This window comes from Sminthopsis crassicaudata, chromosome 6, assembly GCF_048593235.1.
Source record: "Sminthopsis crassicaudata isolate SCR6 chromosome 6, ASM4859323v1, whole genome shotgun sequence".
In the NCBI taxonomy this organism is placed as follows: Eukaryota; Metazoa; Chordata; class Mammalia; order Dasyuromorphia; family Dasyuridae; genus Sminthopsis; species Sminthopsis crassicaudata.
In genome coordinates this window covers 103330391-103357635 of record NC_133622.1, presented here as the reverse complement: position 1 = coordinate 103357635, position 27245 = coordinate 103330391, and the positions used below count along the sequence as shown (strand labels likewise).

The 27245-nt window shown below is 37.7% G+C and overlaps 1 protein-coding gene across 1 annotated transcript in view; it reads left to right on the top strand.

Annotated features, from left to right (window-relative positions):
- DCTD (dCMP deaminase) overlaps positions 1-13600 on the top strand; it is a 41788-nt gene extending 28188 nt beyond the window's left edge. Inside the window, exons 4-6 of the mRNA XM_074274525.1 lie at positions 7781-7897; positions 10453-10549; positions 11979-13600. Of these exons, the coding sequence (XP_074130626.1) occupies positions 7781-7897; positions 10453-10549; positions 11979-12054 (290 nt within the window). The 3' untranslated portion in view covers positions 12055-13600. The remainder of the gene's footprint in view (positions 1-7780; positions 7898-10452; positions 10550-11978) is intronic.
- Positions 13601-27245: the final 13645 nt, after the last annotated feature.

Genomic DNA, 27245 nt, shown 5'->3' with positions numbered 1-27245 from the left:
AATAATTGAATGGTTTTATATTATTCTCTGTTCTTATCAAATAAGCATCAAGTATTATTAGTTTCATTTGGGCATTATCGCTTAGCCATTTCTAAAGAATTGCAGCTAAAATGCTTTAGTAATTGGTCATATTTTTGCAGACTTAACGCAGCTCATGAATATTGCAAAGATGTTGTGCCTTCTTTGGTACACTTGACCAGCCTACCTCCTGAGGATACAGAAAAGCTGCATTTTTCTTAAGATCACTAGGAAAGTCACTTTCATCTGCCTGATTTTTGTCATCAGGCTTGTTTACAATACTTACCACAGAGATACTTGGGAATTCCAACAGAGAATTGATGTTACTAGAAAAATGGGAAAATAAGTCTATTCCTTAACTTCTTAGCTTTTAAAGGGAGGGGGGGGTGATATTTATTTGTCAGATTTCACTGGAGTAGCTCCAAGATGTGGATTTTCTGCAGGCCATTTATAAAGAAGGTACTGGGATGAGGGATAAAGATTTGAAAGTCTTGAGTGTCTATCTCTGAGGAGGATAATCCTTCAAGCTGATGAGTAGAGGGGGAGAAATGCTGTTAAAGTTTAGGACTGTGCATTGGGAAATCCCCACGAAGAGAAGGGAGAAGGGACACAGGAGACATGGGAGAGTGGTTGGAGAAGTGGGAGGAAAGCCAAGAAAGTGTGGTGTTCTTGATTCTTATTATAACAATAACAGTCATTTTAGTTATATCCAACTCTTTGTGACTTTACTTGGGATTTTCTTGGCAAACATGTTGGAGTAGTTCGCCATTTCCTTCTCCAGCTCATTTTACAGATGAGGGAACTGAGGCACACACAGTAAAGTGACTTGCCCAGGATCCCACAGCTGTAAATATCTGAGGCCAAATTTGGATTCAGGTCTTCCTGACTCCATGTGTGGCACTCTACCTACCCACCTGCCTCATTCTTGACACAAGAAAGAGTAAAAATGGAGACCGGTCACCAAGAATAAAGGTAACATGTTTAGAAAGATGAGAAGAGAAAGTGTTACTGGATTCAGGGGGAAAAAATAAACATTTTAATAATGCCTAGAATGTATCAAGTACTATGGTAATTACTTTTTAAAAAGCCAAAGTTTAAGCAGAGTTAGGATTTTTCAATTTTATTTTAATAGTATATTATTTCCCCAACTATATGTAAAGATGGTTTTCAACATTCGTTTTTGTAAGATTTTGGGTTCCAAAATGTTTTTCTCCCTCCTTTTCTTCTTTACCTCTCCTCTCCCCATGTTTGCAAGCAATCTGATATAGGTTGTACATGTACATTCATTTAATTCTTACAATAAAGCTGGAAGGTAGGTGCTATTATAATCTTCCCCATTTTACATAGAAACTGAGCCAAAGGTGGAGTGACTGGACCAGAGTCTCACAGTCTGACACTGCATTTAAACTCAAATTCAAGTCCATCTACTATTGTGCCATGGATAGATTTGAATATAAGATTTAAAAAAAAAAAAAAGCCAAAGCATTTATTCAGCACTTTCTGTGTCTGCCCGAGGATAGGAGGTAGGTAGAGATACAACATGGAGAGAGATAAGGAATTATAGAATAATTTGAAGGAAGAAGGGATCAGGGAAGGCTTACCAGATACGAAATAATATCTGAGCTCTGTGTAGAACTAAAATGAGGAGTGAGACACAATTGAGGAATACATGCAGCCCATTCCAGGCTTGGTGGAAGATTTGGGCAGATGCTCCGGGCTGGGGGATACGATGGGCAATGGCAGGAATCCACTTTAGCTGGAATAACCAGTATAAGTGAAAACTAGCCAGAAAGAGGGATGGAAGCCTTTGAGGGCCAAGAGACTGGCATTTTATTATAAAGAAACCACTGAGGATTTGAGGGAAGAACAGCAAGATGGATGGTCCCAGGTTATTGGGGGAAGATGGTATCGTCCTCAGTGGAATAAAGCCATCCTGAGGTAAGGCTGGATTTTGGAAGGAAAAGGTCATGAATTCTGTTTCTGACATGCTGACATGTACTGGCCTGTGCCTTAGGAAGATTATGTTGGCAGCTAAGCAGAGGATTGATTAGGAAAGTGAGGAGAGAATGGAAACAAAGAACTCAATTGGGAGGCTTTTGCATTAGGGTCTGTGCTAGAATAGCGGCTATATAGATGGATGGAATGGCCGCATGTGACATCGGCTGTGGATGTAAGAAAATTTGGAAGCTGCTTGGATGTGGGGCAGTGTGTCACAAGAGGAGACAGATTCTGGAAACATTTATTAAATATGTACTATTCAGGATACATTTATTTAATATCCATTAAGTGCTGCAATTCAGGCAACATTTATTAAATTTCTACTAAGTGTCACAATTTAGGAAACATTTTATTAAATACCTACTAAGTGTGACAATTCAGGATACATTTATTAAATATCTACTAAGTGAAACATTTATTAAACACCTACTAAGTGTGACATGAAAGAAACAAAATAAGAGAACAAAAGATGAAAATAGTATGCTTTGATCTGCCTTCAGTCTTTGCTTAGTTCTCTCTCTGGATGCAGATGGCATTTTCCATCCAAATTTTATTAGAATTGCTTGGATCACTAACGTGCTGAGATTTAGTTATCACAGTTGATCAAAACACAATCTTGTTGCTGTGCACAATGTTTTCCTGACTCTGCTCACTTCACTCAGCATCAGTTCATGTTAAGTCTTTCCAGGCTTTTCTGAAATCAGCTTGCTCATCATTTCTTATAGAACAATAATATTCCATTACTTTCATATACTGTAACTTGTTCAGCCATTGCCCAATTCATGAACATCCATTAATTTTCCAATTCTTTATTACCACAAAAAGAGCTGTTACAAACATTTGTGTACATATGGGTCCTTCCCCTTATTATAAGATTTGATCAGTTTTGAAGGAAGCCAGGAAACCGACCTGAGTCTGAAGCATCTCCCAGTCTTAGGGAGATGCTACTAAGGCGGATGGTCACAACCTGGTTGGTGGGGGAGATGGCATCCCCCTCAGTAGAAATAAAGCCATTCTGAGGTAGGACTGGTTTTAGGAGGAAAGGTCATAAGTTCTGTTTCAGACCTGCTGAGTCCTTGGTGCTGATGGGACATCTGGATGGATTGAGTGGGCCGCTGGATTGTCCAGTGGACAATCACCAATAGAGGAATGGGGTTGGAGGAAGAAAAGAAGATCAGAGTTTTTTGGGGAGTTTTCCCCTCTAATCCTAAAAGTGCATATTAAGCTCCTATTGTGTGCAGGGCAATATGCATTAGTCACTAGGGATACCAAGAACAGCCCCCCATCTCTTCTCCACCCAGTAGAACTCTCAAGAAAAATAAAGGTAAAAGTATGATATAATCTGTATTTAGACACAACCAGTCCTTTCTTTAGGTATTGATAGAATTTTTTTTTTTTTTTTTTTGTCATAAGTCCTTCAGAGAAGTCTTGGATCGTGTATTACTAAGAAAAGGAAAGTCATTCACAGGTGATCATCCCATAGCATTGCTATTGCTTTTGTACACAGTGCGTTTCACTTTGCATGAGCTCATGGAAGTCTTTCCAGATTTTTCTGAGAGCATCCTGTTCAGCATTTCCCATAGACAATTCCGTCATAATCATATACCACAATTTATTCAGCCATTCTCCAATTGATGGGCATCTCTTCAATTTCCAATTCTTTGTCCAGAGAAAAGTCTACTAGAATTCTTTTCCTTTTTAAAAAATCTCTTTTGTGATTCATGGCTGGTAGTGGTATTGTAAGGTCAAAGGACCTGCAAGATTTTATAGCTCTTTGGGCACAGTTCATATCTTTTGATCTTTTATCTATTGGGGAATGTAAACTCTTTAGAAAGATGAAAGTGTGGAGAAGGAAATTTCTCTTAGGTTGGGAGGTTGTACCTAACATTTCTGTAAAAATTAATGTTTTATTGATGTTTTTTGTTTTCAAGGTCACAGGCCTAACTATATAGCCCCTTATCCTTTATCTTCCCATAGTAACACAGAAAAACAACTGCAGAGTGGGTGCATCTGGGCCTATACACCCTCCCCCACCCCCATCCTGTCATGGAAAGAACAGGGTTGTGTTTTCTCTTTACAGGGATCTTTCGAACCCACGAGAGATTCCAGAGGAAATGACTAGGAATGAGTTGAGGGATTCACCTGCTGTGGACTCTGGAATGAAACATGTACTGTATCTCTTTATTAAGACAGCTTTTTCACCATTTTCCAGAGTTGGTGTTCGCTTAGACAGCTGAGAGGCTTCCCGTCCCACTAAGGTAGTTTCCCATATTTCTGAGGATCACACCGATTTCAAGGTTTTCACTTTGCCCAGCAGACCATGTTCTCTACAGGGAGGGTTTTACATTTTAACTCCAGTTATTTTGTGGCTAAGTGAAAGGAAGCCTGTTTATAATTCTCTGTGTTATTGCCAATAAACCGCCCTTTCTTTCTATACAGACTTGTAAAATGCTGCTTGAGCTGGGAGGATCCGTTTCATATGGTAATTTCTATTAATGAGTCAAGACATAGAAATGTTAAATTTTGCCCTAAACTGCCTCCTGTGAATTAAGGGAAGACTGTTGTAGTCAGTGTGACAATTTCTTCTGGTGATTCAAAACAAGAGCATATAATTGTGTCCATCACCTATTTAATGTTCTGAATTGAAACACCATCACCCAAAATGTATTTTGCTAGTTGGGGTAACATTATTTTGACATTTGGATTTAGGAGGGAGCCAATATGTACTTCCATACTTTCACCATCAATAATTGGGAACCGTACTTCTCTCCTTATTCGTTCAATAAATATTTAACACCCATTGTGTTGATAGCATTGCATTAGGCTCCGAGGGAGATCCTAAGAGCTGTGCAGACAGGGCTCTGCCCTCCAGGGGGGCATAAAAGAGACAATTACATTTAATTGTTTCTAACTACAAGCAATGTGTTGTCCCTGCACAAAACTTCTTGGCCTTGTGGGATGGGAGATGATTGCGCTCTGGGCATTTCTCTGGAGAAGGGCATGTAGGGATTGAACTCCCCTTTCTTACTGGAAACAAAACCTTTACATCTTTTTTCAAACTCTTCTGGGCAGTAAGCTTTTTTTCAATCCATCAGGCAGGCTGTGCATTGATGAAATTTTGTGCCAGACACTCTATTGTAGAGTTCTGGGGCTGCAAAGAAAGGCAAAAACAGAGACCTTTGCCCTCAGGAACTTACAGTCTAATGGGGGAGGGCAGCTAGGAGGCAAAAACAGAGACCTTTGCCCTCAGGAACTTACAGTCTAATGGGGGAGGGCAGCTGGGTGGCGCAGTGGATAGAGCACCAGCCCTGAAGTCAGGAGGACCCGAGTTCAAATCTGGTCTCAGATACTTAACACTTCCTAGCCGTGTGACCCTGGGCAAGTCACTTAACCCAAACTGCCAAACAATCTAATGGGGGAGAGGATGTACAAATAACTAGTGCTCACATTGTGTAAATGGAGGGTAATCTCTGAAAGGGAGCATGGAGGGATGGTCAGGGACCTCCTGTAGAAAGTGGAAATCTTGAATGAGGTCCAGAAAGCCTGGAGGTAAAGAGTGAAAGCATTCCTCATGTGGGGGATAGTCATTAAAAAGCTATTTAGTTAGGACATTCACATATTTGTAAATCTATATCCTCATTCAACTTCTGGGAGAATTAAGAAGGCTTCAGGTAGAAGTTGGCCCTTGCCCATAGTTTTGAAGGAAAATGGATTCTGTGTTATAAGTCAGCCCATTTTCAACAATTAGCAAAAGGTGTTTGGCTTAGCTATAGCCTAAAATTTGCCCACAGCCTTGGGCCTCTCAGGTCAAGTTTTGTTTCTTTTTAAAGAAAGAGGCACATTTCTTCATGCAACTGATATTTATTTATTGCTTTCCTTATCTATAAACCCGTGCTAGGCAAGGTGAGGAATATAGAAAGGAATAGCAATAGATGCTTTTTTTATTCAACGAGACAGGATATGGATGAATAAAACATTAAGGAATAGTTGTTCTACACTCCATAACATGGGGTGTTGTGTACCCCAACAGATCAGAAATAGAGAGGGGGTCCCACCTAGGTCAAAATATTTATGGTAGCACTTTTTATAGGGCAAAAAACCCCTGTAAATCAATCAGATGCTCATCATTTGAGGAATAGCTAAAGAAATTGTGGAATCTTAATGCAGTAAAATATTACTATGTCTTAAGATGATAAATATGAAGGATAAAGAAAAAGACTTACCTGAATTGATAGGGAATAAGTAAGCAGAACTTTGAAAACAATATACACGTTGACTACAACAATGTAAATGTCAGCAAATAAAAAAGAACTATAATGTGTAACTATTTTTTTAAAATACATTGCTTTATGGATCATGTTGGGAGAAAAAAATCAGAGCAAAAGGGAAAAACCATGGGAGAGATTTAAAAAGAAACAAAAAAGAAGCGAACATAGCATATGCTGATTTACATTTGGTCTCCATAGTTCTTTTTCTGGATGTAGATAGCATTTTCTGTCCAAAGTCTATTGGGATTACTTTGGATCACTGAACCACTGAGAAACCAAGTCTTCCATAGTCGAGCATCACACATTCTCGCTGTCACTGTGTACTCCTGGTTCTGCTTGTTTTGCTCAGCATCGGTTCCTGTAAATCTTTCCAGTCCTTCCTAAAATCAGCTTATTCATCATATGTGCAACTATAATGACCAAGCTGGGCCCCAAAGAAGAGATAGGAGCATGTCTTCCTCCTTAGCATAGATGGAGAGCTGTTGGTGTGGAATACTTTATTTTGTTGGAAATTGATTAGCTTTGCTGAAGTGCTTTTTTTCTTTGAAATTTTTTTTTTCAATAAAGAATAGTTCTGTAGGTGAATGGGGAGAGATATATTTAGAAAATTAGGGTAATATGAATTAAATCAGTAATTATTAGGTTAAAATTTTTTAACATGATATTTTTTAACTTTAATCTTTCTTTAAGTTAAAGTTAAAAAGATAAATAGAGGAGTGAATAATTATTGCCAAGTGAATCTTATGGACAGAAATGCTATGGCTTCAAAGAAGGAGAAGAAAAGTTGGACTTGAGTTAGACTTTGAAAGATGAATTAGATCTGGTCAAGCACGCTGACAGAAATGTCAGATAGTTAATAAAAGAACACGTAAGTGCCTAGTATGTATGAGGTCCTCTACTAAGTGCTAGGATTACAGAGAAAGGCAAAAGGCTGTCCCTGCCTTTGAGGAGCTCACAATCTAATGGGGAAAGTCAAAAATTAGTAAGATTCATCCTAGTTTTGCAACATTCAAGAGTTATTCAGTCATAAAAAAAAAAAAGAGAGATTTTTCCTTGTCAGTTTTTCATTGAATTTTTCTTGGAGCCAAGCCCTTAAAAGAGAAACTCTTTTGAAAGGAAAAAAAATAAAGATATAAACTAAAAAACAAACAAAATTTCTTACTCTTGATGTTCTTACGTATGCTTATAAATGCATAAATGAGCCATTTTCTATAGACTTTGGGTGTTGTGAAGCCATGGGTTATTAAACACTTAAGGTAGGTAAAGGTACTTGATCTTGGGCCATAGTATCTGCTGTAGTTACTTAAAACTAGGCAATACCACACTGTGGCTATGATTTTGTTGCTAATTACCAAAATTTGGTGATCTTGGAATGCCTCTGTTTGATTTTTAAAACTTCAGGTGATTGATCTTGTATAGAATACAATTAAAAGAACTTCCTCAATAGCCATGTATTCTTCATGACCTAAAATATTATTTTCCCTTTCATCATGCAGTGTGCCATGCTGAATTGAATGCCATTATGAACAAAAACTCAGCGGATGTGAAGGGTTGTACCATGTATGTCGCCTTATTCCCGTGTAATGAATGTGCTAAACTCATCATCCAGGCAGGTAAGAGCTGGTGCCAGGTTGATTTGTCACATTTGCATCGCTGTCTGTTCCTGAGTACCTCATCACAGATGTATTTGATTTTAAATTGCTGTTGTTTAGATCTAAATTAATTGCACTATCAACTTTGCAAGAGATTTCCCATGTTTTGTGTTTGAATGGTGCCAGATATTCTAAGACTAATTGTATCCTCTGTGATTCTTAGCATGTTTTTAATTTAGGTTTGCAACTTCTTAAACCGCCGAACTGCCAAAGAACAACACCAGCATTGAATATAATTACTGTCAATTTACTGTTCTCTGACATATTATGCATAGATTAGGGGGGGAAATGAACTTCTGTCTGAAACAAGGTCAGTTGGGAGCTTCTCTATGAAATTTTAATTTGTATGTAATATAGGGTAGATATTTGAAGATTTTAAAATATCTTTGTTCAGAAATGTCAGAAGACTTACATGATCCTCTTTTAATTTTTCGTCTTATTACAGTTGCTATAAATCTATGTTCTTGCAGCAAGGGTCCCGCTCAGAATGTTTCTCCTTCTTCAGACTATGAGATCCAAATATCGAGCTAACTACAGTATACTTTATCTCCATAAAACTCTCGGCTTGAGTCCTAAACACTTATCATGTTGGCCAGATGTGTGGCTTAAAGGCCCGTTTATCATGTGCCTCCATGCGGTTCTGAACAGATCAAGTGTGGGACTATTGAAATCAAAAAGCCTCTTGTTGAAGGGTTCTTATAAAAATACTTTTTATCGGCCCCTTTTTGTGTTCTCACTTGGGTTTATTTTCCCGTATTGCATTTTCCAAAGACAACAATGGAAGAGAAGCAAAAATCACAAAAAGCACAGCCTTGTTTATATGTGGGATAGGCAAGGGCAGGGGGAAAAGGGAAAGCATGTTAGCCTAGGTAGGGTAACTTTCCTACATTATCAGAAGGAGATGAGAACAAGTACCTTCTGACTTTGCTCCCAAAGAATTAGTTTGAAATAAACACATCCATACCTCTCAAACTATAAAAACATTAGAATTGGAAGTATTTTGGTACTTATTTCTACATCAAAGACTCTTAAACTTTTTTAGGTCATGGACCTCTCTGATAATGCTTACAGAGTCCACAGAATAATGTTTTTAAAGGCATAAGATAAAATATATAGAATTGCAAAGAAAACTAGTTTTGAAATTTAATTATCAAAAAATTTTAAACTTGAAGTTTATTCATGGACCTCATGTTAAGAACTCTCAATTTTCCAGGTCTTCTCCACTCCTTTTCCCAAATTAGCATCTTGAGTTATGATCCGTGAATGTAGAGTTTATTAATTTAGACCTGGAAGGGAACCGTGGAGGCCATTGAGTCCATTCTCCTCATTTTACAATTAGGAAACTGAGACATAAAGATATTAAGTGATTTGCTAGGGTCACAGAGGTGTGGTGGGATAAAGGCAGAGGCAGATGGGAGGACTAGCACCTGTGCTGTGAGAGCTGCAGATCCCTTCTCAGAGGTGCTTTCCATTTTGGGGGTCTACCTGGCATCCTGTAGCATTTGCAATGGCCACACTCCAGCAAACCATCTCAGCTCTTGGGTGAACCCAAGTTAAGGGTAACTGATGGGCCTCAAATGCATTGGTGAGTTGGGGAATGTCTACCCCAGAATGTGAAGCCTTTCCTCTGCAGCAGATGGATGGGAACCGTTTGTTCCAGTGGCCAGGAAGTTAGATGAAGCAGGTCCTTAAAACATGGTCGTCCACTGCATCCTCCCTCAGCCATCACTAGTCCTCTCACTGTCACACCATTGGATCTCAGTGACTCTGGAAGAAAGAGTGAGACTTTATTTAACTCTGCCTTACTTAAAATCCAACTCACTCACAAGTCAAGACATCACCCTGAGATGTCATTGGTCCTTTTTGAAAATAAAGGACAAACAACAAAATTATTGTTGTGATTTAACACTAGCTCTTCCTGACTTCCACCAGACACCTGTTGACCATGCCATTGACTGGTTTAATTCAAATTCCGGCCAAACTACTTATTGCAAGTTACTTTAGTATAACCCTGGTAACTGCCCTTTGGTGCTGGTTGCGATTTCCTAAGTAGACTTTATGTTATCTTAATTGCTTCATGTCAGCAGTGGTCCTTCCTGAATAAATTTAGAGTGTGTCTACTTGTGTTAGACCTCAGTTTTCTCATCCATAAAATGAGGGAGTTGGACCAAAGCTGATTTCTGAGGTTCCCTCCAGCTGGAAATATTCAATTCTACATAACTAAAATTCTATCATAATTTTTAATTAGGCCTTTAATGTTTATAAATTTCCATTTCACATTAGGGGAGTGAGAGTGGGAATCTAATTTGGTTATTGGACAAATTATGTATTAACTGTCCTTTTCTATGTCAGAAAATAAAAAATAGGGATTTCTTTCCTAGTGAGAATTGGAATTGTCTACAAGCTCACCTAAAGCGTAATTAATCAGACATTACAAGCACTCCATCTGTTTTTGTAGTCTTATATATTATCTGTATCTGCATTTCTTAATGGACTTTTCCACATTATCTCTTAAGGTATAAAAGAAGTTATTTATATGTCTGATAAATACCACGATAGTGATGAAACCACAGCTGCAAGACTCATGTTTGACTTGGCTGGGATTAAATTCAGGTAAAAAGGATAAAGTTTTGATTGATGTCAGGTTTTTATTTTGTTTGTTTGAGTTCTGAAAATCTCTATTCCTAATGAAGAAGTGTTTTTGACTTAAATCAACATTGGAATATGCCCACTAATTCCTCTCTGGGATACCTGCTTTGTTGGGGCTTTTGAAATGATAGAAACACTGTCAGTGTAATAAGAATCCGAACAATGTCATCCAAAGAATAGATTTTTAAAAGCTATGACAGGAGCATCTGAAGGCAATCTGTTTAACAGCCTTCAATTCCAGTAACTTTCTAAGGCTCTGACTAATTATTCTAGGAGGGGGGGGATTTAAAAATTCACAGGGTTTTACAATATTAACATAAGACCTTCTTAAATTTTGCAAATATAACAAATGTGGCATAGAAAATTTAGGATGAAAGCAGCCTGCTAGGTTGAGACACCCAGGAATTCCTACAGCAGTATTTTAAATTGAGGTTTGAAGTTATTCAGTTATTTCTTGCCTTCAAAAGCTATTTAGATTTTGATCATCATCTTGGCTGGGCAAAAGAGGAATATAAGATGTTTTACTTGCAAACTAGATCAGTCACCTGGATTCCTGGGGAAAACTTAGTTGAGTCCTTTTGAGGTTGCAAAGTGGGTCTGGATGGTTTATAACGGTCAGCAGCTTGATCTACTGTGGGTTTAAGATAATGGCTTTAGGTCTTTGCCCATTATGTTAATGGTGGTAAGGATATGGGCTATGCTTAATGAATCTCTTGAATTAAACAAAGTGTTCTGCCTTTTGAGACTTTAACTCCACAATATTTGCATAATCCTTTGTTTGCTGGTTGATACAAAGAAATATATTTAGTTCCCAAATGTTGTCTTTTTTTTTAATTGCTGGGGAAGACCTGCTAATGTTGTTGTTGTTTTATTAAAGTGTTCAGGGCTCGTTTTAATTTTATACTTGCAAATATAATTTTTAAATGGCTTTCTATTAAAGTTTATTGATTTGTCTGCCCCTGTGCACGAGGTGAAATAAAACTTAAAGCCCTCAAGCTGCTAGAGGTTCACTTTCTAAATTTACCACCCAAAAAAAAATAAATAAATAAGGCGATAAATTGGGGGGGAAGCCAGGAATGTAATATAATGTTCTGCAGCTTACTTGTTAGAAATCCTTTGACTCCCTGATAATTCATGAACTCCAAAAGCTAAAAAACACACAATTCAAGCAACCCCATGTGTCTTTTTTGTCTTTTGTCTTTTTTGTCCACGTTTCTCTCAGCACGGTGCATTCTAATTGGCTCTGATAAAATTTCATGCAAAAATAGGGTGTGCTTTTTCCTTACAGAAAATGTTGGTTAAACCAGAGCAAATAAATTATTTTAAACTCCTCGCAATATAAAATGTTTATACTTTTCTCTCTCTCTCTCTCTCTTTTTTTTTTTATGTTTAGGAATTTCACACCCAAGTACAGCAAGATTGTCATTGACTTTGATTCAATTAACAGCAGACCGAGTCAAAAGCCTTAGTGAGTTACATCTCATTAAAACTCTAGAAGATTGGGATTATCCTCTTCTTAAGAAGCTGCTAATGCCTTTCATCTTCAAGTTACCCATAACTTTTTAATAGCCAGTACAGCAAAAGTAGACATCTAAAGAATATAAAGCCTCAAATCTTCCTTACTGTCTCTCTGCTCACATGGAATCTACATGTATTTAAACTATTGATTTGTGATTTGAAACGGAGAAACATGTCTAGCTTGGACAAGGCTGGGTAGGAGGGATTCTTTTCTTCCTCCTCTAGAAGAAACACGAGACAGTGAAAAGAATCAGATTTGGAGTGGGAGGACCTGGGTTCGAATTCTGTCATTTACTAGCTACTATACATTGGGCAAATGACTTAATTTATTGCCCTCGATTGTCTCATCTGTAAAAACCACAGGTACGTGGTCCGGGGCTCTAGTTTAAGAATGCCTTACTGTTAACTTAGTACCTCATCATTGGGATTACCTAGCTAGACCACACCATCTTCTTATTTTGGTTTAGTCCTGCAGTATATACAGTATGCTTCCTTGTGCTAAAAGAACAGATAAATAATTGTTGTCTTCTTAGCGGGAAAGAGCAGACACACTGGGTTGAACATCTGGTCTCAATGAAGTAGAACATGGAAGTGCCCTTGTTAAAAATAGAGGCTCAAATTACAGTCGTTTCAACTAGCGCTAGGAGTGGGTCACTAAAAGGTGATGATCACATATAGGATTGCTAGCTTGTCCTGCCAGATTCTGACGGAGGGGCACACACCATATCAGTAAATATGGACTGAGTGCTTGCTTGAATGATCGAGGCAGTGATTTACCTTAGTCATGAGATCGAAGCAAAAACAGATTTTTTGTGTGTGAATTATTTTATGTTTTCCTGTTAGATCCTGCATTTAATTCAGCTTATGGTTCCATCCATTGTATGGAATAATCTATTTCCAATCCTAAAAACACTATAGGATTAAGGTCAAGGATTTCATGTTTCAAGAGATTTTAAGATAAAAATTAGGGCCACCTTTCATTTAACAGATGAGGCAACAGGAAGGGAAATGACTGACTGAGGTTCACCCAGGAGACAAGTATTAGAGTTGACATTCTGACCCATAACTCCAAACTTGATGTTCTTTCACCTTCCCCTTCTTGTCTGCTAGAAACCGTGTCTCCACATCAAGACTGGGTTCTGTCTGTCCTCTTGAAGACCACCTTTGTTCATAACCTGGGTTACTCTTTGACATGAGATGGAATTTAAAATAACACTGAGCCCGCTTGGAGGCAGCCTGTTCTAGCTAGAGTGGTGACTTGGGCGTATTTAATCAAGCTGGCTCATTGCCTTTGTCTTCAAAAATATTGCTTAACCAAACAGGCTCACTAATCAGCACGAGGTTTGGGAATGCATGTCAGTGCACCTTGTCTTTTATCTAATTTAATTTTTTATTAGCTATGTTTAGTACCTTTGTTTAGAAATGACTTTCCTCCTAGAGAGCATTACTTGCTCTGTCTTTTAAAAAAAGTAAAATAAAGCATTATATTTTGCTGAACTTTTATCTCGTCTCCAAGGTTTTTGTACTCCATATTTTCAGTCATTATGCAATTTGGCGGTTTACCAGTATTATTAAAATCTTATTAAAATCTACTAACTAAAGTATGCTCATCATTATATTATCATATTGTATGCTTAATTCTACAGTTCCTGCCATGCTTGTTAGTGGTGCCTGGAGCATGAAACAGACACTGCTATTCAGGTTTCTAAGATGCCATTCATTCAAGCTACTAACATTGTAGATTTTCTCCTGGGAAAATCTGGAGATGATAGTTTTAAAATAAATATATTAATAAGTCTTCCATGAGGCATTTGCATAGCTTTAGGGTAGAACTCAGAGCCCTACCCCTGGAAGAGAAAGATCACCCATCAAATTGGACTTGCCTTTGGGGATGGGACTCCAGTGAAATAAAAGTGAAACAGAAAAAGACTCCAATTCAGTAATAGTATCTTATTAAGCTCTTAACTATGAGTGAGGCACTAGATCACTATGGGCCATGTGGGCAAGAATGAAGGTTAGGGAATGTAGGGTTAAACAAGGTAGACTGTTCTAGCCCAGCAACCAGAGCGTAGACACTAAAGGCACATTTCTTCCCTCTGGGACTGTACCTTAACAAACACTAAGTGGTGGGATACAAAAAAAGTATTCTTTGGTGGCTCACAGTCTAGTGGAGGAAACAACCTACAAACGTGACTTGGAATACTGATAAAATTCATTGGAGATGATCTTAGAGGGAAGGACCTACCATTAAGGAGCATCTGCACAGGATTTTTACAGAAGCTGGGACCGTAGGTGAGACATAATGCCAGGAGGCAGAGTGGAAAAGGAGAAACTATCCAACATGGATGGTGGTCATTGAAAATGCCAAATCAGGAGGCCTACATATCCTGAAAAGAGAGTAAGGTGTAAGGAGACTTAATCAACTATAAGAAGATTAGGGCTTGGATCTGTTCCCCAGAACTACTGGAAAAAGGATAATTGATGACAGAGGACTCAGGAGAGGGGGAATTGATCTTATGCATTGTACTCCTATAAGCCAGGATTGGAAGGAAAGAAATGGAGAAAGTTGGACAGTGCTTCCTTTTTCCTTTTTCTCTGTAAAACACTTCTTCAGCCATCCAAAGAGTAAAGGGAGTAAAACCAGGAGAACAAATTACACAAGGATAATAACATTGCAAAAATGGATGGCTGAAAGACCCAAGAACCCCACTCAACATAGTTATCAGCCATGACTGGAGGAAAAATCCACCTCCTGACAGAAAGGCAATGGACTCAGCACAATGAGACCCTTTTATTTTTAGATGCAACCAATATGAGAATTTGTTTGGTTTGACTTGATAGATTTGTTAGAAAGGTTATATTTTTCTTCCTTTTTAGGGGCGAGTTGGAGTTGAAAAGAAAAGGAAATAAATGCTTATTAACTGGAAAGGCTCCTTTTTTGCTAGTCCTCTTGTGGGTTTAATCCATCAATGATTATAGACTTCTGAAGGAGGGAATGTAAAAAATCCTAGCCCTAGAGAATTCTGCCTTATGTATTCTTTGAAGGCCTGGGTGTTGTCTTGTCTAGATGAACAACTGAGATCCAGGGATTTAACCATTTCTTTTGCTTTGATTTAGAAATGGAAATTCACAAAATAATCTGTAGGGTTTCTTAGATAGTCTATAATTGCATGAAAGCCAAGAACTTGGCTCAGTACAAACATGTTCCTGAGGCAGTGCGGTCTGGATAGAATTGTGGCTTTGAAATCAAGGAGACTTGGATTTTAGTCCCACTTCTGCTGTTCATAGCTGTGTACAGACCTGGAGAGACTTACATGAACTGATGCTAAGGGAACTGAGTAGAACCGAGAATATTGTACACAGCAACAGCAAGATTATATGATGATCAGCTCTGCTGGATGGGGCTCTTTTCAACAATGAGGGAATTCAGGCCAATTCCAATTGACTTGTGTTGGAGAGAGTCATCTGCATCCAGAGAAAGGACTATGGTACTGAAAGTGGATCACAACATAATAGTTTCACCTTTGTTGTTATTTGCTTATTTTTTTCTCATTTTTTCTCTTTTGATCTGATTTTTCTTTGCAGCATGATAAAGGGGGAAATATGTTTAAAAGAATTGCACATGTTTAATATTGGATTACTTGTTATCTAGGGGAGGGGAAAGGAGGGAGGGAGAGAGAAAATTTTGGAACACAAAGCTTTGCAAGGGTGAATGTTGAAAACTATCATTGCATCTATTTTGAAAAATATATATTTTTTTAATGTAGCTGTATAAATAACAAGTTACTCTTACTGGGTCTCAGTTTCCTCATCTGTAAAATGATGGAGTTGAATACCATGGCTTTTAAGGTCCTTTCTGGCGCTTAATTTTATGCTCTTAGAATTTCTTTAGTGACCATTTGAAAAAACGATGGGAGCTCCACCTGTACTGGAAGTCAAATAGGATGCTTTTTTTTTTTTTTTTTTTTCTGTTTTCATATGTTCAACTATCTCACTGAGGTGGGAAATTTGCCTGCCTATGACAAAATGAAACCAAGACTAGGTATAAAATGGAGTTGGTTTGGTGTGGGAATCAGAGATTTAATTAGACACTGACTCCATCTTGTGCTCCCACATGTATTATCCTCCATCTTGTTGTTTTTCTGTAAATCATTCATGCAAATCAACTGGATGGTATAAGCCATCTCTTGTTTCATAAATGCAGGTGGATGCAATTAATCAGCATCTCTCCATTCTGGGAAAGGAAAGACCTCAGCCCCCTCCCAACTCAATCTAAAATTATTGTCTCCCCCCTCAATTTGGAAAGCTTTTAATTCCCCCCCCCCAATTAGAAATCAGATTACCTAATTTTGCATTCTGTTAATTGCTTTCTTTTATTTAATTGGTTCTATTTGATTATTTTTAAATACATAAAAATCTGTTTTGCTCTGTATACAGGGTCTTTGGACTAACTCGGGAGTCCATTGACCTGTTTATTAAGCCTATTTGGCTAATTAATTGTAATGCTCAGATTATTTCCTCAGTTATCAATTATCCATCACACCTGGAACTTGTCTTTCTTTTGTAAGAGGAAAAAATTGGCACCTAACAATTCCACTGCTGTGTATAATACAACACTATTTAAAATAGAACAAGGTTATTTTCAGTACATCATAATATCCATGGTTAGGGATAGTCCTGACTCTTTAATCCCACTATTTAAAATAGGACAAGATTATTTTCAGTACATCATAATATCCATGGTTAAGGATAGTCCTGACTCTTTAATCCCATTAACTTTCCATGTTAGGTAGAAATAAGGAACTCATAGATCATTAAACAGTTAACAAAAGGAGGTTTACTTAGTCCTAAAATAACTAGAATATGCATCAATAATATATTGATATTCAGTGTCTCCCCTTACCCCAGGTCTCCATATGGAAATATGTAACTTCTATCTTGGAGGCACTCAGAGCTTATGGCTTGCCCAGGGTCATGTAGATAATGTACCTCAGAAGTAAGACTGGAACCAAGTCTTTCCAACTCTGAGACTATTCTATTCGTTAGGCCATGCTACCTTTTCTATGATCTCTTTGTCTTGCAATCTGTTTATATGTCTCTCCATTGCCTTTGGTGGGGGGAGGCTTCGGATTTTAACTCTTCAAAAGCTGTGATGTTTCATGATTCACAGCCATTCAGCATCAATGGAAGAATACTAGTGTTAAAGAAATAGATTTTGGTTCAGAGAGAATTTTTTACTTGCCTACACTATGCAGCTTTCCAAACTAGTCCATCCCACTTTCTTGTATTTAAATCTAGGCCCAACTTGTTGTCTACCCTCTGTATCTATCCTAGATAGAAATATAAATGCTCATATTTATTTATAAATATCTAGGCCCAACTTGTTGTCTACCCTCTGTATCTATCCTAGATAGAAATATAAATGCTCATATTTATTTATAAACATCTAGGCCCAACTTGTTGTCTACCCTCTGTATCTATCCTAGATAGAAATATAAATGTTCATATTTATTTATAAATATCTAGGCCCAACTTGTTGTCTACCCTCTGTATCTATCCTAGATAGAAATATAAATGCTCATATTTATTTATAAACATCTAGGCCCAACTTGTTGTCTACCCTCTGTATCTATCCTAGATAGAAATATAAATGTTCATATTTATTTATAAATATCTAGGCCCAACTTGTTGTCTACCCTCTGTATCTATCCTAGATAGAAATATAAATGCTCATATTTATTTATATCTATTTATAAATAAATATAGATCTATTAATATGTAGATCATATACATATGAATGAGATATATCTACAAATATAGTGAACCTATATATCTTATATATTTAGATCTAGATATATTGATGTCCTAATAGATTAGATCATCTATAGATAGATTGATAGATCTAGGTCTAAGTCTTAGGACATAAAATATAGGTTATAACTATAGATAGATCTAGATTTTGATTTATATCAACATATCCCTGTCAGTAGATATCAATATGGATATCTATAATGTCTTATGTGAATATATATTTACATATACCCATATATATGAAAAGAGATCCATAGGTGTATGTTGATAACTATTCTGATGATCTTTTATTCCAGTTATTTATCATTGCATGGATTATAAGTATTCTTCGGGCCTTTCTTTTGTGAGTTATGAGGTTGGATACTTTTGAATGATTGTGGATTTCACTAAGAAGCGCTTCATTCATCCACAGTTTGATGCCATCATTCCAGGGTCATCTATAAACTGCAGCATCTATTGGGAGGACTTAGTCATCTAAAAGGACTCTTACTTGGGCTCTGCACTGGACTGCCTTCTCTGACGATGGCAATGCCTTTGGCAAATTGACCTGCTTTATGCCTCACTTTATGTTAAGGATCATTGAAGGTAAATTTTTTGTTGAAATGATGAAAAATCTTCTATGAACTTAAGATAAGCATAGATATCTTATTGGAGGAGAACCTTTGGAGTCAAATTTTGCTCTACTGAATCAAGTATGTTTTTATAATCAACAACAACAAAATACCGGTGGATGTTGTATTCTCTGTATCTTTCAGTCAATTGTGAAAAGCTGTAGTCTGCCTGCTCCATTCTCATATTTTCATCAAGAGTGCCCTTGATATAGTTATAGACCAAAGATTTGTAAGGTACTAAAGATTTGTAAAGGTAAGAAAGTAGATATATGGTTCGCTCAATCACCCTTTTTTGGTATTAATATTGTCTGATTTGCCCCAAAATTTGACTTTCTCTTCTTCCAGGTATCTTGAGATTAATCCTTGAATGCCACTTTCAACATGGATTGCCTCTGTGTAGACTTAGTCCAATCTAGTGGCAATTTCTAAGGCTATTTCTGCTTCTTTGTCAGTGTAATAACAAGTATGATCTTTGAATGTAAACATGATTGACTCCATTCTTATTAAGACGAACTGAATAATTTGTTATAGAAATTTTGAGTTTTTTCAATTTTCAAATGGACTAACTCAGATGATCTTGTTTTATTGGATCTCACACCTGACTTTCTGTAAACTTTTTTTCTTTTCTTCTTATTAGTCTATGAGAGGATGCTACTGATAATCTTATATTTCATGAAGGTTTGAAAATGTTTTTTAATTCTAAACTCTCACAAATCTCTAGTAAGGATCTCAAATGTTTGCTGACTGAGGTAGTTTCATGTTTTATCTGTCTCTGAAGAGAACCGCTAGGTGGCACAGTGTACTAACAGAGTACTAACCCTGGAATCAGGAGGATCCGAATTCAAATCTCACCTCAGATATTTGACACTAGTTGTGTGACCCTGAGCAAGTCACTTAACCCTTATTGTCTTGCAAAAACCAAACTCTGAACTGTTCTTCCATTTAGTTGCATCTTTCCCACGTTCTCTGGTTTAATTAAATTGGCAATATCACTATCAGATATGATTTCTTTACTATGCATCTATTCCATTGTGGAAATTTAGGGCACCTACAGTTAGATGAATATTTATAATCTGAAAACTCTCTATTTTATCTTTTGCCCCATTTTCTATCATACCAGCACCAAGACTGGAAGGGTGCTGTGGGGACTAAGAGCTGTTTTGGGTTTTTTCTCTTTTTCATGGTCTCTGAGGTGAAAGACTTTATGACCTAGTAGTCCTTCTACTGGCAATGATCATTGCTGTACCAAGCTGGGTTCCTGGACAATGAATGTAGTCTTTACCTGCAATGGGACTCAAGTCAGATATTGCTTTATGGGAATGTAGCCATCAACAACCCAAGTTTATTTTTGTGCCAGAATGAGGCTTCGGCATGGGAAAAATACTGCTAATAACTCCACAAATGCTTAACATAAGTACTCCCAAAACATTATGATTTCTGCCACTGATGTAGCCACTTTGGGGCCTCTTTTTGCTGTTTCTGGCCATGCCCTAACTTACTGAAATTTGAATGTTATTGTTGGCAGTGGTGATAATAAATCAGTATTTTCTCTGTTAAGAAATTCTGAGAGATTTGGGAGTTAACTTAAAAGAGATAAGATGAAGTGACTATAATTAGAAATTTAGAAGCAGAATTTTGGAGCTAATAAGTTGGAGAGGACATTCTAGATCACCTTGATAAGTCTGATCCCCTTGTTTTACAGAATTTGAAAGTCTTTTTTTTTTCCCCAAAAATCAAAAGGTAAAGATTTTATTACACTGCCAGCCAGCTAAGTTCCCAAATAGAGTTAGTGATCAACAAGGGGAAAGATGTGAGCTGAGTTCCTAATGAACTAGCTATTGATGATGCTTAGTAAGCAGGCTAAGTTCCTAAAAGGAATTAGTGATTATTAAGGGGAAAGACTCCTGGAGGCTGGCTAAGTTCCTATTGAACTGGCCATAATAAAGAGAAAGATGACATAAGGCAGGCAAAGTTCCTAGAGAACTTGCTGCCATGAGGTGGGCAGTTCCTAATGAAACTATCATTGTGACACTTAATAAGCAGGCTAAGTTCCTAAAAGGAATTAGAATATTTTTTATACTTCTCCAGCAGTCAGCTGGTAGCCCGTTGAATAGAGTATTGGGCCTAGAGTCAGGAATAACTGAGTTCAAATCCAGCCCCTGATATTTCCTAGTTATATGATCTTGTGCAATTTACTTAATCTAGCTTTGCCCCAAGAGAAAGTATTTGTTAAAAGTCTTGGAAAAACAAATATAAAAATAGGTTGACTTTCTTCAGAGAACTCACTTTCTAATGAGAAAAAAACAACTTTTATAGAGGAGTGGTGGCCAACTAGGGGTATTAAGGTTTTGGAGATTGATGAGGGGTGCCATAAGGATTAGACTGACATACTGTTCCCTGGAGTCACGGCAGCATTGATTTGATTGTGGTTTCAGAACTGGTAAGGAGAGGGAGGGGGTTAGAACAAATTTTCAGAACATCATTTCTGGTTCTAGAGGGTGGGTAGCTGCTGATGGCCAGGGAGTAAAGGAAATATGTCTGGTGCCTATCTGAAATTGTTTGTTCTTCATTCTCAAAGGGGACCATGATGCCAGGAAGGGATGCTATGACGTGCAAATGAAACGGACTCAAGTGAGGGTGGGCTATGCAAGGTCACCCCTCTCATTCTCTGTCCACCAGGACAATGGGAGATGGCCCTGGGTGCTGTGGGAGACCTTGGCTTTTTTTAAGCTAAGGACTTTAACAGGTCAGTTTGACTAAGGCAATGTCTATTCTGTGATTAAGGCCAGATGAGAATTGAGGCAAAGAATTGCCTCTTTTATCTAATTAAAAAAATCTAATCTGGAAGAGGAAGATCCTTAGGATTTCTAGCCAAAACGAGTCAATCAGGAGTCAAACAATGACCAATTAGACTGCCTCCCTTCTTTCCTTCCTTCCTTCCTTCCTTCCTTCCTTCCTTCCTTCCTTCCTTCCTTCCTTCCTTCCTTCCTTCCTTCCTTCCTTCCTTCCTTCCTTCCTTCCTTCCTTCCTTCCTTCTTTCCTTTACATTTATTTTGAAAAAGCAGTTACAGACAAAAAGAAGAGGTAAAATAGGCACTGGGAGTGGTAAATATGAAATAGCTTTGAGAGAGCAATAGGGTTATCAAGGAAAGGAGATTGAAACAAGCCATTAAAGGAATATGCCATGAGGTGTGAATATGCTATTAACTGGCAGGCTAAATCCATAAAAGAGTTTAGCACTCTAAAAGAGTTAGCTGTCATAAAGAGAAAGACACCATAAAGCATGGGGAAAGGAAAGACCCCACAAGGGAGAACCCTGTGGTGGGCTAACCCAAAAGGGATTCTGTCTCGTATAGGTAGATTTATAGGAGAAATATAACTTCAGGATAGCTGGAGAAGTACTACGGATGTTTGGTAGCTCAGAGGGAGGGATCCAGGAGGAGACAGTGCAATTCACCTGGTTGACCTGGTCCCAGACCTGATATGCTAATCAATATCTCAAAAGATGCTCCTAGGTTGCCAGGACAGACCATGGAGGCTGATAGAGTTCCATCCTCTCATCACTCTAATCAAACTAGATAGGCTAGGAATTGGTTAAAACTGAAAATAGCCAGAAGAGCTTCTTCCTGATGAGAGAAGAGAGTAAGCTCATTTCAAAGTCCACATCAATAGGATATCAAACCCTGGCCTGTAGGTGGTCTGCTTTGATTGCTGAAACCTCCCAGGAGATCCGTCTGAAATAGAGGACCTAGGGAGGCCCTCACCAATTAGAACCGAAGGACCAAAGCCCACGCTCTGGAAATGAAAGGGTTAAGTCTCCAGGGCATGGTTTAGATCCACATCTGGTAGTAGAAGCAGGTGGACAATACTGTCAGTTTGGCCACAAGCTTATTTTGAAAACTCTAATTTGTTCCAACACAGTTGATATAGTAGGGAAAGATTTGAGCATAATTCCATTGAGTTTGCTTATGCTCAGTTTCATCTGTCAGAAACAGAAAGAATGAAGAAAAATGCACTTCACAATAATATACAAGCTGCAAGACTTTGGAGGACCACTTCCACAAGAAACTATTGGACTTTGCTAAGGGGATGTGCCATAGGTGTCTAGCTTCTGATGTGAGCTGTGGATGAAGAGGGGCTGGTCAGCACCCCAACTTCCCTCCTCCATGCCTCCAACCTCTGAGGCTCAGAATTGCAACCTGCCCTACTTGCCTGATATTTTGTCTGCTAGAAGCCTCAAATGCCTCCACTATCTATTGTAGTAGTTCCTTCTTAGCTGCTTACATGTATAAAACCTGTGCTCCTGATTTTTAAAATTCTGTTTCTACCTTATTTTTTGATGTGTCACTGACAAAGTTTTTGAATGTAGTATTCTTAACCTCATTTTTGCCTTAAGCCCTGTGGTTTCCAATGAGAGACTTTTGCACAGCTCCATGCTTTTGACAGATGCCTTTATTGTGTATATCAGAATTATCTGTGTTGGAAATATAAATGGAACCAATTCAATCTAACAAGCATTTAAATGAAGATTTCCTCTTTTGAAGAGCAGGTCAGTGGTTCGGTGAACAGAATTTTGTCTGGGCCTGGATTCAGGAAGACTCATCACCTGAGTTCTAATTGGTTTCTCACAATTACTATCTGTGTGACCCTGGGCAAGTGATTTAATCCTACTTGCCTCAGTTTCTTCATCTGTAAAATGAGCTGGAGAGACAATGCTTTCAAATGGGCAGTTCAAAATAATTAGTAATCTAAAGAGGAAAGAAACAGAACTTGTTTGCTTTTTATTGCGTTATTCATCTTAATTATTTTTTGCATAGTCCATGATCATGGTTGGGGAAAAGAGCTTATTTTGTAAATTATAGTTCTAAAGGATCAATAACTTTGTAACCCAGATGTTGACATCAGCACCCACTTAGTTCTGGCTCAATGTTGGGGTCCAGACCCCTTGTTTCCGTAAGGAAGCCTATTTATTAATGAGCCATTTTTAAACTGATAGTCAAAGGATATGAATGAACAATTCTCAGAGGAAGAAATCCAAGATGTAAAAAAAATTCATATAAAAATTGTTCTAAATCACTAATGGTGAGTTTGTGGTTATTTAGTCATTTCAATTGTGTTGGACTCTCCATGGCCCCATTTGGGGTTTTCATGGCAAAGATATTGGAGTAGGTTGCCATTCTTTTTTCCAGATCATTTTATAGATGAAAAAAACTAAGGCAAATAGTTACCCAGGATCACCAGCTAGTAAATGTGTTAAACCAGATTTCAACTTGAACTTCCTGACTCCAAACACTGTACTTTATCCACTATGCCATCTGCTAATAAGATAATGGTTCATAAACATCAGATTAGCAAAAAAAAAAAAAAAAAATAGGAAAATGACAAATACTGTAGTATATCAATAGATTTGTGATCTGAACCAACCATTCGGAAAGCAACTTAGAATTATGGCCTCAAAGCTACTAAACTGCATAATCTTTTTTTTTTTTTTTAATTCATTTTTCCAAATTATCCCCTCCCTCCCTCCACTCCCTCCCCCCGATGACAGGCAATCCCATACATTTTACATGTGTTACAATATAACCTAGATATAATATATGTGTGAAAATACCATTTTCTTGTTGCACATTAATTATTAGCTTCTGAAGGTATAAGTAACCTGGGTAGATAGACAGTAGTGCTAACAATTTGCATTCTCTTCCCAGTGTTCCTTCTCTGGGTGTAGTTGTTTCTGTCCATCATTGATCAACTGGAAGTGAGTTGGATCTTCTTTATGTTGAAGATTTCCACTTCCATCAGAATACATCCCCATACAGTATTGTTGTTGAAGTGTATAGTGATCTTCTGGTTCTGCTCGTTTCACTCAGCAACAGTTGATTTAAGTCTCTCCAAGCCTCTCTGTATTCCTCCTGCTCATTTCTTACAGAGCAATAATATTCCATAACCTTCATATACCACAATTTACCCAACCATTCTCCAACTGATGGACATCTATTCAACTTCCAGTTTCTAGCTACAACAAAAAGAGCTGCCACAAACATTTTGGCACATACAGGTCCCTTTCCACTCTTTAGTATTTCTTTGGGATATAATCCCAATAACAGCAATGCTGGGTCAAAGGGTATGCACATCAACTGCATAATCTTTGACCCAGAAATATTATTTTTAGGTCTGTTCCCCAGAGATATATAAAGAGGGAAAGTACCGAATATTCAAAAGCATTCTTTTCATTGTGAGGCAAAGGATTAGAAACTGAAGAGGTGCCCATCAATAGAGTAATGGATGAAGAAGTTATGGTATATGGATATGATATAAGAAATGATGAAGGGAATGGTTTTCAAAAAATCTGGGAAGACTTATATGAACTGATTTTAAAAAGTGAAATGAAGAGAGTAGTCTTAAGAGCTCAAGGTCGTCTCAAGATAGATGAAAATTCTGAACTCCTTAAACTGCTGAGTAATCCTCTTTTTAAAAAATTTATCACTACCACCTGATTTTAGACTTTGTCTTGGCCATGAGAGCAACAGAAGCAAGCTGAACTGAGCCACCCTGGATCCCCCAGCACATTGGTCTGCAACCTGGGCACATCAGCAGCAGTCACTTCCAGAAGATCCCTCACTTTTTTTCTCCTTTTGCTCAGTCCTGGGAAAATTCCCAGAGGCTAAAGCTTCTGCCACTGGCTTTACTGCTCTGCCTTCCAGGCCTGGCTGAGAACTAAGAATTCTTTCCTAGAGATAACTAGGCCTGAATCTAAAAACCCCTTCTTACCTATTTTGTGTTTCCTTCTTCTTCCTCACCATTGTGCAGAATAGAAGGCAGACAGCAATGGAAGGTGGAAGAGAGAGGGAGATAAGAAGGAATATTGATTCAGTGGAGTCAGTGATCTACCTGCTCATCCTTACCTTCCTGATCTTATGGATTAATAGAAATTAAGAGAATTAATTTCCTCTTTTAAAAATTATAAATATGTATAGTCAAAACAAATTCCTGCATTAACCATGTCTAACACATGTAATAGATGTATGTGTGTGTGTGTATATATATATATATATATATATATATATATATATATATATATATATATGTGTGTGTGTGTGTGTGTGTGTATGTATGTATATGCTTCAATCTGTACTCTTTGCTCATCAACTTTCTTTGAGGTAATAGCATATTGCATCAGGAATCCTCTGGAACTGTGGTTAGTTCCATTGTGTGGATCACTAGTCCCTAATCTTTCTAACTTGTCTTTACATTATTATTATTGTTCTTATATAAATTGTTTTCTTAGCTCACTTCATTTTTATCAGTTTATACAAACAAGTCTTCATATTAGAGGGGCTATGGGGAAACAGGTACATTAATGCCCGACTGGGGGAGCTGTGAACTGGTCCAACCATTTTGGAAGTCTAATACTGAACCATATAGGACAGGTTGTCCTGTCTGCTAGTAGGCAACATCTTTGACCGTTATCATAAAAATGAAGTCCTAATAAAAGTGTCAACCCTCTAAGGGATAAAGCAGATTACCAATAAGCTACCCCTGGTTATATCTCCTAGACTCTCAATAACCTTGCAGCTCTAACTTTAGGACTCGTGAAACCTCATTTAAATAAAGAAAGATGAATAAAATGAAATCTGAAAGAGGGGAAGGACAAGAAATGGGTTTCTGCTTCTTTCTTCTGCTGCTGCTGCCCTTTTCCAGGGTTCAGGCCAACCCAGAAGAGCTGGATGATTTAGCTGGGCCTTTTCCCACCTCCTCCCACCTGATTTCACTCATTCTTCCATTTATTTAACCAAGGGTTGACAAGCCCTAGAGCTGCAAGAATATTCGGAGTCCAGGACTCCTGAGGTAGGGAGTTGTCAGTGCCAAATGGGCCTCAGCATCAAGTTCAAGAGTGACAATAAAAGTTGAGGCTGGTGATAGGGATTTTGTGTGAACATACATACAAAAGGCTCTTAGGCAAGCACTGGACCTTTTATGCCGATATATTACCAGGAGCTCTGTCAATAAACCCCGGAGGCTACCAGGATGCTACTTCCAGCGATTCAAGTCCAGGCCTTATAAAATAAATTAAAATAAATTAACTTTTAAAATTAAAATAAATTAGCTTTTAAAATAAATTAACTTAACCCATGTTTTGGAGTAAGTTGGATAGAGGGGAGGAAACCTGATAAATATTGGTCATACTATAGAGTTGATCATACCATAAAATTGACCTAGAATGTAAACGCCTTTTGCTTATCTAGTGTCCAATTCAACAAACATTTATCTTGTGTCTTCTCTATAAGCCAGCATAGTGGTTGTTGAATTGGATTAAATCTGAGTGTTTTCAAAATGAAAGTACAGATTTCTCTGGATTTAGTTTCTTCATCTGTAAAATGAAAGAGTTAGACTGTTCGCTAAGGTCCCTCTTAGTTTTGTCATTCCTTGATTGTATAATTTTTCCCTATTTCCTTCTTTTAATTTTACTAATTTTCTTCTCATACCCTTTTCCCCTCAAAATATGAGAATCAAAAGAAATGGAGAGGAAAGAAAATAAAAAATACCTTAAAGAGAGAAAAAAACATTCTAACCATTTAATTAATTTATTTATTTTTGCCAGTTTTAGGCTCTAAGTCGGTGGTCCTCAAACTTTTTAAATAGGGGGCCATTTCACTGTCTCTCAGACTGTGGGAGGGCCGGACTATAGTGAAAACAAAAACAAACTCTGTCTCCGCCCCTCA